Below are 13,023 nucleotides of genomic sequence, written 5' to 3' on the forward strand. Positions count from 1 at the left end.
CTTGTATAAACGACTTCACAAGAGCTAGACTATATAAGCTTGGGAGTCAAGATTTTCTACTTGATTCTTTGAAGAAAAGCCTGGAGATTAGAGTAATTCCAGATTCTTGTGAGGGGTTAGGGTACGAGGGGGAGTGGCCATGGGTCCAGTAGTCCTTCATATGAGATAGATTTTTGATATTTGTTGGTTTCATTGAACATCCAACCTTACTGTCACTGATTGAAATCTACCCCCTTGTTGGTGAGTTGACTTAGGTGAATTATCATTTGCAGAACGACTTTTGTTTGCATGCCTTCTCCAGTTACAAAGAAAGTCAAAAATAATTCCTACACATACTCACACAGCCTTAACCCTGGCCACCTATATTAATACTTCTGGGATGCCACGTTCTACAAAGTCATTTTAGGTTCTAATAAATGTTTCTGGCTTTATGATTGTCACTACCATGAAACACATTACCATCACACTTTCCTTAAGTTACTGGTAAATATTTCTTGAATAAAATGATTTGGAAGTCTTGTCCCTAATTTAAACTTGCATCTGAAATTCCTTGGCAGTCCAGTGGTCAAGACTGATTTCAACTGCTGAAGGCTTGGGTTCAGTCCTAGGCTGGGGAACCAAGTTCCTACAAACTGTGTGATGTGCCCTCCCCCCCAAGAAAAGTAAAACCAAAAATTGCCCCAAAATTTATATCTGCCAAGTGATGGACATGTCTAGTGGCTTCTCAACTTTAGGCGAATAACCTCAGCACCCGCCCCCCCCAGCCGCCCCCAGAAACACAGCTGAATCAGATCAAGACAGTTAGCAGGAGCAATCCTTTATATTATCCAGTTGCATAGCACACTTCTTGAATAAATGACATACCCTAACTTAGGATACATCACCAGATTCAAGTCAGAGAGTATCCTCTGCCAGTCAATATGAGTACGGGTCACTGGAAGATCTCTTCGTAGAATTCTTCTCAGAGCTTCATTCGATAACTCCTGTAGTTCTTCTAACACTGCAGCTTGAAATTTATTCTCTTGCTCTTCCACAAGCCTCGCGAAACTTAGAGCCAGTTGAGCTTGGTTCACCACCTCCAAGCTTTCTTTCAGGTCCTTGGAGATTTTGACATGTAGGTTGACACACCTGAAGTAGTGAGCTTGCACAAAAATTGTCCCTGTTACCTGGGTTAGAAATGGATTGACTTGGAAAATCCATTTTGATTTCCAAAGGCCATTCCAGTAGTCTGCTGTTTCATAGCTGTGGTCTTCGATGCAGGCGATCAAGAACTCCTTATTTTTCACTGTTTTTCTCAGCACATTGCAGTTTCCCTTTGGGTAGTGGTCATTCACATACAGCTTCAAGGCGCACAGAACTACAGTCCTCAGGTACTCCGTCTCATTCCGAATGATTCCATGACTCTGGATGTCTTTTAACTGATTTTGAAGCAGGTCAAATTTGAAAGAAAGTTTGCTCTGGTAGTCGAAAAACCTGTAGTCACCCACGACATTGTGGTGAGACAGGAGGACAGCATTCCCATCAATGCTGAGTGGGACAGAATATTTTTGGCAGTGTTGGTGGCCCGCACACTCCCCTTGATGGTGCATGAGTTTTTCATCACGGATAAGAAGACAGAGATCATCAAAGGCATTTACAAATTCCCCTGGAGGAGCCTGTATCAATAGTCTGCGAATTACTTTTTCTTTCTCTTTCCTACTCAGAGTGCTACGTGACATGTTTGGTTGCAGCAGAAGCAGAGCTTCTGGAATAAACAGTGTTCAGAGGATGAGAGAACATTCCATGGGGCACCTTTCCCATCAAGGTGTTAAACATTCAAGCTGAAGATTACCATGTCTGACCATACAAAAAACAGGTTGTCTGGCCAGCTCTGAGTCTCCTGATGAAGTCATAAAGGAGCTTGCTCTGTGAAGTATGGAACTTTCGATGAGATCACAACCGGCGTTCAGACCCAAAGGAAAACATGACAGTCACCTGACAGCGTGGTGCCCAGCCAACCAGCTATACGAATTTTGAAGATTTTTTTAAGAACTTAGCCTCCAGAACAGCCTTCTTCATAAAATGGTGTGTCTCTGTGTTTATCGCATAGGTGATCATAGATCTAAGAGAAGCAACCCAGAGTTTCTAGGGAGTATTTGGAAGCTCTTTGACCCTTTGGGGACCACACAATGGCAGTGATTTGTAATCAGGCCCTCAGAATAACTGTCCCCAACCCAGTGGAAGCATGTTATCCTGAAAGGTTTGAAGGGTTTAAACAAAAGAGTAAAAATAAAATGAGAGGCGATGGCTGTTCATGGGAAAATGCCAGACGGCAAGGGTTGCCTCTCTTATAAACATTGTGGGTTTGGAAATGGTCAGAACAGAAGCAAGAAGCCAGAAAAATTTTAAGGGCAGAGACCACAAACCTCCATACAGTCTCTGGGGGATTTAAGTGTTACGCTAAGTGCAAAGAACAAAGGCAACAAACCACTGTGTTTTCTCCTTCTCTCTAGAAAAGGGGCAGTGGCAACACTGGATGAGTTTCAAGGAATCCCTTTCTTGCCAAGGGGCAGAGTTAATTATATTTGGAACCTGTGACAGCTCATAATGGGGAGAAGCTTCTAAGTGAGGAGAAACGAAACTTCAGATCATGAAACTATGGAGAACAAATATCCACTCAGAAGTCCTTTCTGCTCCTCTCTGCTTTCTCTTGATTTATCCCCTTTGAAGACTCCTGAGCTTGTTTCTCTCATTTAAGTGTAAACTGCTTCCTTCTTTTTCCATCCTGAATTTTTTTTTTTTTTAATTTCCCTAGCTTCCTGTATCTTTTTCTTAAAACACGAGCTTTGCCATATTAAGTCACAGCCATTCAATTGAAGGGCTTCCCATTAGTTCTAACAATCTGAAATTGAGTGTATTGGTGAACAGTTTTTACTGGTACTTTTCATGATTTTACAGACTGTCATATTAATCCTTCTCAATCTAATTTTTTCAGTTTGAAGTGTCCTAAATTTTGTTGTTTCTCTGTAGATAAAGCAAGCTTGATTATTTTTGTTTTCTCCTTCATACTAATTAGACACTCATCATGGCATTTAAAAAAAAAAAAAACCTCTTTCTGATGGTCCTTAAAATGTTGCTTTTGGAGGCATGTGAGTAGCTGGACATTTGGCTAATATAATGGTAATCATATCAGACATGGTTACTATTTATTGAATTCTCAGTAACAGAAACTATGTTAAATGATATATTATGAGCTCATTTAATGCCCCTACCTTCCTGAAGTATTAATTTGACCACTTTTCAGAAAATAGACTGTATTTCCCAAGTAATAGCTGGATTTCTCAAATGTTAATTTTTTTTATTCATTTCCTATAATTCTTATTTTATTATGTCCTTTCACACCTTTAGCACTGAATAGTACCTACTTTGGAGAAGGCGATGGCACCCCACTCCAGTACTCTTGCCTGGAAAATCCCATGGACGGAGGAGCCTGGTAGGCTGCAGTCCATGCGGTTGCGAAGAATCAGACACAACTGAGCGACTTCACTTTCACTTTTCACTTTCATGCATTGGAGAAGGAAATGGCAACCCACTCTGGTGTTCTTGCCTGGAGAATCCCAGAAACGGGGGAGCCTGGTGGGCTGCTGTCTATGGGGTCGCACAGAGTCGGACACGACTGAAGTGACTTAGCAGCAGCAGCAGCAGCAGTACCTACTTAATTTTGTTTTAAATATTACTTATCATAAAATTATTTTCTTACTTAAGCATGAGATAGACTATCCTCTGAAAAGAAAAAGAAAAACATTGAATTGAAGAGAGACAAAATATTCTTTAGTCATTTTAAGTACTTAATGACTTTCTGTGAGAATTTCCTTAACTTCTTTTTTTGGTGTGTCTCCTACATGGTTTTTGTTGATGGTTCGCGATGACTTCAAAGGTGGAAAAATTACCCTAGAAAGAGCTCTGAAATTACTTCAAAAATTAGATATTCAGTGCAATGCTATTCATGTGAAGTATATTTTTAAGGTGAGATAATATCCATCCCCTGCATATCCCACCCTAGGAAGGACTTCATCCAATATAGGGAAATGTGGATAGCTACTTGTATGTTTTCTGCAGAAAATACATATGAAAGATTAGTCTCTTAGAAATTAAAGCATTAATTATGTTAGATATATTTATAATCAAAATGGAAAGAATTTAGGTAAGAGGAAAAATGAGTTGTTGATAAAATTTGAAATAATACCAGATTATCTGCTTAGAACAATCTGCTGAGAATGCACAGATGTTCACATCAGATTAGGATTAGTCATCTGATTAGATCAAATCATATAAATGATGAAATGGTAACTGGATTGGATGTTAGTGATTTATAGAAGGCATGGACAATCTTGAGAAAAATCGTATTTTACTCATCTTCAAGGAATTATACCGTAAGCTCCCCTGGAGAAGGGAAAGGGTGCTACCAACTCCAGTATTCTGGCCTGGAGAATTCCGTGGACTGTATAGTCCATGGGGTCGCAAAGAGTCAGACACGACAGAGTGACTTTCACTTCCCTTTGTTTAAAGAAGAATTAGTAGGAAGGGAACCTGGCTCAATTCTGTCACTAGAGGACAAAGGGAAAGATCATGAAAAAAAGAAAAAGCTGCTTGTTAGAGCTGAGTTTTTTTACTAGGAAGATGGCAGATTTCTTGGTGAATCAGGAAGGTAGACATCCTGAGTATGATTTTGTTTCTTGGAACTGGACAGCCAGATTACAATCTATGGTGAAATTGTTACCAACTAACCTAAACTGGGAAGCCTGTGTTACTTTGAAAGTGAAAGTGTTAGTCGCTCAGTCTTGTACAACTTTTTGCAACCCCATGGACTGTAATCCTCTAGTCTCCTCTGTCCGTGGGATTCTCCAGGCAAGAATTATGGAGTGGGTAGCCTTCTCCAGGGGATCTTCCTGACCCAGGGATCAAACCCAGGTCTTCTGCATTGCAGGCAGATTGTTTACCGTCTGAACCACCAGGGAAACCCCTGGTGTTACTTCACACGTGGTCTAACCAGTGAGCCTCATAGAGTTCCAGAAATGCTTGCAGAGGCAGGTTCCAGTTCAGAGAAAAAAGACAGCTTGGTACTCCCAAATATACCAGTTGCCAAGTTATCACCATTTTGCTGCCATTTCTCCTAGCCCTGTTCCCAAAGTGATATGAGGAGGGCCCACTGACATGTGCACATACAGTGGGTGTATTACCTGAGAGGGACCTCCAGCTTAAGAAACCCAGAGCTTTTATTACGGGCAATAAGCCTCTCTGATCTTTGCCCCAGAGGGTGTTGTTATTAATGTTATTATCCTGGACAGTAAACAAACCTGCTTTTTCCTCTGGAATGAAGTACTATCTCTTCATCATGTAAATATCCTTGAAGAGCTAGTCCTGAAGAAAGGCAGTTGGTGACTCTGCTTAGAAAATAAGCAGAAACACAGGAGCAAGCATTTCTCTCAGTCAGATTTAGTCCTCAGGTTTACTAACCAAAAGAGGAGGTTCAGAAAAGAAAAACTGAATTTCTCAGGAGACTGCTGTAAAAGACAAAGAATTCAGAGTTGCTTCTATGGATCCAAGTAGCTTGTGCTGCCATAAGCGATAAGAATTTTGATTAATTTCTAATAGCACACCTGAAAAACATAAATTTCTGTGAAAGGCCTTTACACACAGAATTTCCCCCCATGGTATTTCCCAAAGGGAGAAACAGCTGTGTGCTCTCTGGTTTAATAAAATTCACATTCAACACAATATAGAGGTAGTAATATGTTAAATCTGTATTTAATGTGAAATATTGTAAATCTCATTGATTTTCAAGTTGCTTTGAATTAGCTGCAAGGTAGAGATAGGTCTTTGAAATGCACTGGAGTAAAATGCATGCTGTATCAAAAAGCATTATGTAGAATGTTCAACAGGTATAACAAGTAAATAAATAGCTCATTAATTGGAATTTGTGATTATTTGGACATAGCTGGGCTGAAGGTCTATTTTGTTTAGCAAAACCTTTTTAAAGTAGCTATGAAAACAATGTTAATTATAAAAATTAGAGGAGCAGAGATTGCTTGGAATACTTAAAAAACCCCTTTAAAATGACCTCAGATACTTCAGAATCATGAATTATGTGTAAACAAGGATGATGATTGTGGTAAACCATTATCTTCTATTTAAATGATTCTCCTAATAGAAAATGCTTTGTTGCCTTAGGTGATATTGCTGTATATGGATTAAAATGTTGATTAAGTAGTATGCCTAGGGAAAGTATATTGGTTAACTGAATTTTCTAGATAGCTCAAGATTAAGCTTAAACATCCAGCTCTTTTGCTTTAGCTTATGTTGCTGATCTTTCCACTCGGCAATGATACACCTATTAGCCAGAGCAAATAAAATGAATCACGGTGAATCTTTTTTTTTTTTTGTTATCCACACAAACACAAAGACGCTCAGAGCTGTTATTGTTAGCAAGCTTATTGGGTGTAGAGATTCTTCAGTCTGTTAGAACCTAGTTGTGCAGTACTTGATTGACAAGTTAGAAATCTCTGAGCAAATGTCTTAATCTGCAGGATGGGGATACTAATATATTTATTTTGCAGGATGGTTCTAAATATTGAATGTTATCATTTGTGAATGTATCTAGTATCAGGCTCAGCATAAAGTAGGCACCAAGTAAATTTTAGTTGAAGCTCATCATGATTGCTCAAAAAAATAGAGAAAATTACATTATATTTGTTGATTTCCTAAGTGTTAATAGTTGACATAAATTCTGACATGAATTTACTTTTTGACAAGGTGAAATTTTATTATAAAATTTGAGTAAAGCATGTATAACTTCATGACCCTGGTAAAATATTCTAAACTTCTTTTTCCAAAATTAATTACTGAGTCTTGACTTGAGCAGTAGTTCTCTAAGTTTTTTTTAAATCCCTTTATTAAATTAAAAAAATTGTTTTTAATCATTATTTTTAATTTGGAGCAGGAAAGATCTCCTGGAGGAGGGTATGGCAACCCACTCCAATATTCTTGCCTGGAGAATCCCCATGGACAGATTAGCCTGGAGGGCTACAGTCCAGGGGGTCACAAAGAGTCTGACACAACTGATAGACTAAGCATAACATAACACAGCACAAGCTAATTTTAGGAAATATCACTTGTCATTTCAATACACATAGCTAGTCTTAGATTACAGTCTTGATTGTTGGCTGAATATGAAATAGTATCCTTTTCAATTTCAAGAACTTATATTTCTCTGTATTTGCCATGGTTCTGCCAAACCCAGAAACATAAGCCTCACTGTCTATCAGAGCCAGTGTGTCCTCTGGACAAGGAGTGTGTCCTCTGGACAAGAGGTGTAACCTCTGGAGAAGAAGTGTGTCCTCTGCACAGCAGCTTGTGTGTCCAAGCTCCCTTCTTCAGGCTAGACTCCAAGATATGCACAAAGGCCTTCTTCAGAAAAGACTGAGTCTTAAGTGGTTCTGATTACTGTATCTACATTAGGTCTTCCCAGGTGGTGCTAGTGGTAAAGAACCTGCCTGCCCGTGCTGGAGACCCAGCTTCAATCCCTGAAGATCCCCTGGAGGAGGGCATGGCATCCCACTCCAGTGTTATTGCCTGGAGAATCCCATGGACAGAGGAGCCTGGCAGGCTACAGTGCATGGGCTTGCAAAGAGTTGGACAAGACTGAAGTGACTTAGCACGCATAGCATGCATGCATGCATTAGGGACAGAAGGAAACAGAGAATAAGAAAAGGGGAAAGAACAAGTTGCCTGCTAGTTTAAACTAGTGTGTCAGTTCAGTTCAGTCGCTCAGTCGTTTCCAACTCTTTAAGAGCCCATGGAAGAAAAGTATGTCTGAGTTTGAGGAAAAAGTTGCAACTCATAAGATTTCCTAGACTATATTTTGAATGCATAGTTTTTAGGGTAATTTCAGAGAGAATTTAAAAATGCTACATTTTATGTTAGAAGTTCTGGCTTTGATAGCTCAGCTTTCTCATCAGATAGATCAGCTTTCTTATAATGTTGTTTATTAAGTAACATTTCATCGTTTTACTTGGAGAAGGCAATGGCACCCCACTCCAGTACTCTTGCCTGGAAAATCCCATGGACAGAGGAGCCTGGTAGGCTGCAGTCCATGGGGTCGCTAAGAGTTGGACACAACTGAGCAACTTCACTTTCACTTTTCACTTGCACGCATTGGAGAAGGAAATGGCAACCCACTCCAGTGTTCTTGCCTGGAGAATCCCAGGGATGGCGGAGCCTGGTGGGCTGCCGTCTATGGGGTCGCACAGAGTCGGACACAATTGAAGCGACTTAGCAGCAGCAGCAGCATCTTTTTACTAGCAAACTGAGCAATGGAAAATGGTAACAATGTGAAAAACCTTAATTCTGTTTTCTAAAGTGTACTATCAGAATGAGTAACAATAGAATTATTTTAATATGTTCTTTTATCTTCCTGGATTCAATCATTCATTTAAACATATGATCACTAGGCTCCTAATTTAGGGTGTGCTCAGTTGCTCAGTTATGTCTGACTCTTTGCAGCCCCATGTGGACCCTTGGACCATAGCCTGCCAGGCTCCCCTGTCCATGGAATTTCCCAGACAAGAATACTGGAGAGGGTTCCCATTTCCATCTTCCAGTAATAGGCTTTGGGAATAAAAAAAGAATAAAGTATCTACCTTCATGGGGGTCATAGGCTTAAGATAAAAGATATATTTTATTTTTTTCTTAAATTAAAAAAATTATTCAAACCTTTCATTTTTATTTATTTATTTAGTTATTATTGGCTGCACTGCATGACGTATGGGTTTAATTCTCTTACTAGGGATCAAACCCTGGCTGCCTGCATTGGAAGCATGGTGTCTTAGCCACTGGACTGCCATGGAAGTCCCCAAAAGATATATTTTAAAATTATACATAAATTGTTTGGGAAAGTTCTTTTAGTAATGCCTTGCAAAGAATAACCACTTAATGAGCTTTTATTTTTTTGTAAACTGGAGAAAGATGATTTCATTACTCTTTTTTTTTTTTAATGTTGTAAACTATAAATGATTAATATGTAACATTTTGAAAAGCTGTAGTATTCCCTGCAGTGGGCCCTGAGATTTTGCATATTTTCTGTAATATGTTTTAAAAGACATCTTTTCCTGCTCTCCCTAGTTTTAGGGAGATATTTAGTTCTTTTTTCCAATTAAATGAACATATTTCATCAGAATCAAGTTCTGAAGGCCTCAGTCAGACACTCTTATACGTAATAAGTGTTAGTCACTCAGTCATGTTTGATTCTTTGTGACCCCATGGGCTGTAGCCCGCCAAGCTCCTCTGTCCATGAAACTCTCCAGGAAAGAATACTGGAGTGGGTTGCCATTTCTTACTTCAGGGGATCTTCCCGACCTTGAGATCGAACCCAGGTCTCCTACATTACAGGGAAATTATTTACCATCTGAGCCAACAGGGAAGCCCTATATGTACTAAGGATATGGGAAACAAATGACAGACTTTGCATCTGAGACAATTCTAGAAGGGATGTGTAAAGGTTTTATTCCAGTATAATAAACCCCAGTAGAGAAGCAGGTATAGAATCTTCTAGGAATCCTAGGTAGGGCTCTCTAACATGACCTGGGGAGGAGACACAGAGGGACATAGGGAAGACTTCGAGGGAAGGACAGTTTTTTGAAGATTAGTAGAAATTCACGCTCATGCTCACTGGGTCACGTCTGACTCTTTATGACCCCATGGGCTGCAGTCCATTAGGCTCCTCTGTCCATGGAATTTTCCAGGCAAGAATACTGGAGTGTGTGGCCATTTCCTACTCCAGGGGCTCTTCCCAACCAACTTAAATAAAAAAGAAAACAATATTCCAGACAGAAGAAACAGCCTTTACAATAGCAAGAGGTAGCTTGGTATTTATATTGTAACTGATTCAGAGCACAGTACAGTGTGAAGTGCATGGAAGAGGTGGGGGGGGGGCAGAAACCATGTCTTTGAGGGTCTTGGATGCCAATAGTTTGGATTTTGTCTTGAAAACAGAGGAGAAACACTGAGAGATTTAAGAGAGTTAGAGAGATCAGACTTGTATTTGACATTAATTTATTTCTTCACATATACTCTTGTCAACTGAATCAATGCATACAACCTAAAAGTTGAGAGTTATGTTCTGTTTGATGGGAATTTTTAGGATTTTGACTCTGGGCAGTAGCATCTAAAGTAATCCTGGGAGAATTGCTCTGAGGAGGCAAGGGGGGACCCAGGTTACATAGAAATTTTACAAAGGGTAGGTAGTCTGAATGTCAAAAGATAATTGTAAATTAAAGAAAACCAGATATCTTAAGGAGTTTAGTGCTTTTCTAAGTATAGGAAGATGTCAGAGTCTGGGCTCACTGAAATCATTCCTTTGATATGCACCTCAGCTATCTGGGGTCATTATTCTGTGTTTTCATATCCTCCTCAGGGCTCAACATGGGGAGTGGCTGCAGTCTGATGGCAGGTCTTCTTTCCTTCCTGAGTTCCCTAGTGGTCACCAGCTCACATTGAAAGAAAATGAAAGTGACAGTCGTTCAGTCCTGTCCAACTCTTTGCGACCCCATGGACTTTGCAGTCCATGGGATTCTCCAGGCCAGAATACTGTAGTGAGTAGCCTTTCCCTTCTCCAGGGGATCTTCTCAACCCAGGGATCAAACCCCGGTCTCCCACATTGCAGGCAGATTCTTTACCAGCTGAGCCCCAAGGGAAGCCCAAGAATACTGGAGTGGGTAGCCTATCCCTTCTCCAGCAGATCTTCCTGACCCAGGAATTGAACTGGGGTCTCCTGGATTGCAGGTGATTCTTTACCAACTGAGCTATCAGGGAAGCCCCCCACCAGCTCACATTGGAGGGCTGCAATCACTGATGCTATGATATCCTTTGTTTATTGGTATGGCAGGAAATATTCCATGTCTCACTTTAAGTACAGGCAATAGTGTACTGTTTTTCTTTCCTTTCTTGGAGTTAGTTCAAGTCCTGGTCTACCATGGCTCTGGGACTGGTGACAGTTGACATGTAAGGCTTTTGATATTCAGTTTTATCCTACAGGGGAGATATTAATACATTGATACCCTATATTAATATTGAGGTGGCTGTTAAGAGGCTCAGAACTCAGATTTGAACCTTCCTTGCTTATCACTTTTCTTCTTCCCCCTTTTCTTCTGCTGACACTGTGTTCCCCAGGCCTCATCTTTCTTCTCCTTACTACTTACCCCTTTGTGCTTTCCTTTTCCTTCTCTACCAAAATTATAACTTCCCATCTTCAATGATAGGTTTCCCTGGTAGCTCAGCTGGTAAAATATCTGCCTGCAGTGTAGGAGACCCCAGTTCGATTCCTGAATCAGGAAGATCCCCTGCAGAAGGAAATGGCAACCCACTCCAGTATTCTTACCTTAAAAATCCCATGGATAGAGGAACTGGTGGGCGACAGTCTATGAGGTTGCAAAAAAGTTGGACATGACTGAGCACACATAAGTACCTCATGGGATGGTGTATGTCATCACCACAGTGAGGACAAGGTTTGAGGCAAATCCAGATGGTTCAGGGACATCCTCAGTCTTGAAGAATCTCTAGTATTAATACCTCAGCCTGAAGTTGGGCAAGTCTTTCTGGGAAGAGAGCTACTTTTGGGCTGCAATTCTCCTGAGGAACAGGGTTTGCCTCTTTACTTAAACTGGGCAGCCCAGGCCACCAGGTTTTTTTGGTTTTTTAAATTTGTATTGAGGTATGGTTGCTTTAAAATAGTGTATTAGTTTCTACTGTACAGCAAAGGGGATCAGCGATAAGTATACATATATCCCCTCTTTCAGATTTCCTTTTCACTTTAGGTTCACAGCAGAGCATTGAATAGAGTTCCCTGTGCTATACAGTATGTTCTCATTCAGTTCAGTCGCTCAGTTGTGTCTGACTCTTTAAGACCGCATGGACTGCAGCACACCAGGCCTCCCTGGCCATCACCAACTCCCGAAGTTTACTCAAACTCATGTCCATTGAGTCAGTGATGCCATCCAACCATCTCATCTTCTGTCGTCCCCTTCTCTTCCCACCTTCAATCTTTCCCAGCATCAGGGTCCTTTCCAGTGAGTCAGCTCTTCACATCAGGTGGCCAAAGTTTTGGAGATCCAGCTTCAGCATTAGTCCTTCCAGTGAATATTTAGGACTGATTTCCTTTAGGAGGGACTGGTTGGATCTCCTTGCAATCCAAGGAACTCTCAAGAGTCTTCTCCAACACCACAATTCAAAAGCATCAATTCTTTGGTGGTCAGCTTTCTTTATAGTCCAACTCTCACATCCATACATGACCACTGGGAAAACCATAGCTTTGACTAGATGGACCTTTGTTGGCAAAGTAACGTCTCTTCTTTTTAACATGGTGTTTAGGTTGGTCATAATTTTTCTTCCAAGGAGCAAGCGTCTTTTAATTTCATGACTACAATCACCATCTGCAGTGATTTTGGAGCCCCCCAAAATAGTCTGTCACTGTTTCCACTCTTTCTCCATCTATTTGCCATGAAGAGATGGGACCAGATGCCATGATCTTAGTTTTCTGAATGTTGAATTTTAAGCCAACTTTTTCACTCTCCTCTTTCACTTTCTTCAAGAGGCTCTTTAGTTCTTCTTCACTTTCTGCCGTAAGGGTGGTGTCATCCGCATATCTGAGATTATTGATATTTCTCCTGGCAATCTTGATCCCGGCTTGTGCTTCATCCAGCCCAGCATTTCTCATGATGTACTCTGCATATAAGTTAAATAAACAGGGTGACAGTATATAACCTTGACATACTCCTTTCCCTATTTGGAGCCAGTCTGTTGTTCCATGTTCATTTCTAACTGTTGCTTCCTGATCTGCATACAGATTTCTCAAGAGGCAGGTCAGGTGGTCTGGTATTCCCATTTCTTTAAGAATTTTCCACAGTTTGTTATGATCCACACAGTCAAAGGCTTTGGCATAGTCAATAAAGCAGAAATAGATGTTTTTCTGGAACTCTCTTGCTTTTTCGA

At 40.5% G+C, this 13,023-nt stretch overlaps 2 protein-coding genes across 47 annotated transcripts in view; one reads left to right on the top strand and one right to left on the bottom strand.

The window, feature by feature from the left end:
* PLCZ1 (phospholipase C zeta 1) overlaps positions 1–13,023 on the top strand; it is a 347,938-nt gene that overhangs the window by 291,073 nt on the left and 43,842 nt on the right. For 7 of the 46 annotated variants that reach the window (XM_081592285.1, XM_081592302.1, XM_081592301.1 and 4 more), the window contains exons 1-3: positions 1,948–2,064; positions 2,493–2,648; positions 3,882–4,005. The exons of 10 other annotated variants lie outside the window; for them this stretch is intronic. In XM_081592285.1, the coding sequence (XP_081448411.1) occupies positions 2,638–2,648; positions 3,882–4,005 (135 nt within the window). In that variant the 5' untranslated portion in view covers positions 1,948–2,064; positions 2,493–2,637. Of the gene's footprint in view, positions 1–1,947; positions 2,067–2,492; positions 2,917–3,009; positions 3,160–3,881; positions 4,006–10,450; positions 10,629–13,023 lie in introns of those variants that run through there. 29 more of the 46 variants (XM_081592326.1, XM_081592327.1, XM_081592311.1 and 26 more) reach the window with 13 other exon arrangements.
* CAPZA3 (capping actin protein of muscle Z-line subunit alpha 3) lies at positions 802–1,808 on the bottom strand. Its single transcript, XM_081592335.1, has one exon. The coding sequence runs from the start codon at positions 1,716–1,718 to the stop codon at positions 819–821; it is 900 nt and encodes a 299-aa protein (XP_081448461.1). The 5' UTR covers positions 1,719–1,808; the 3' UTR covers positions 802–818.

The sequence above is a fragment of the Giraffa tippelskirchi genome, chromosome 4 (genome assembly GCF_054371585.1).
Source record: "Giraffa tippelskirchi isolate mGirTip1 chromosome 4, T2T-mGirTip1v1.2.pri, whole genome shotgun sequence".
In the NCBI taxonomy this organism is placed as follows: domain Eukaryota; kingdom Metazoa; phylum Chordata; class Mammalia; order Artiodactyla; family Giraffidae; genus Giraffa; species Giraffa tippelskirchi.

Bases quoted from the DNA above. Each gene is read 5' to 3' on its own strand.
- CAPZA3 (XM_081592335.1), bottom strand. From the start codon at position 1,718: ATGTCACGTAGCACTCTGAGTAGGAAAGAGAAAGAAAAAGTAATTCGC.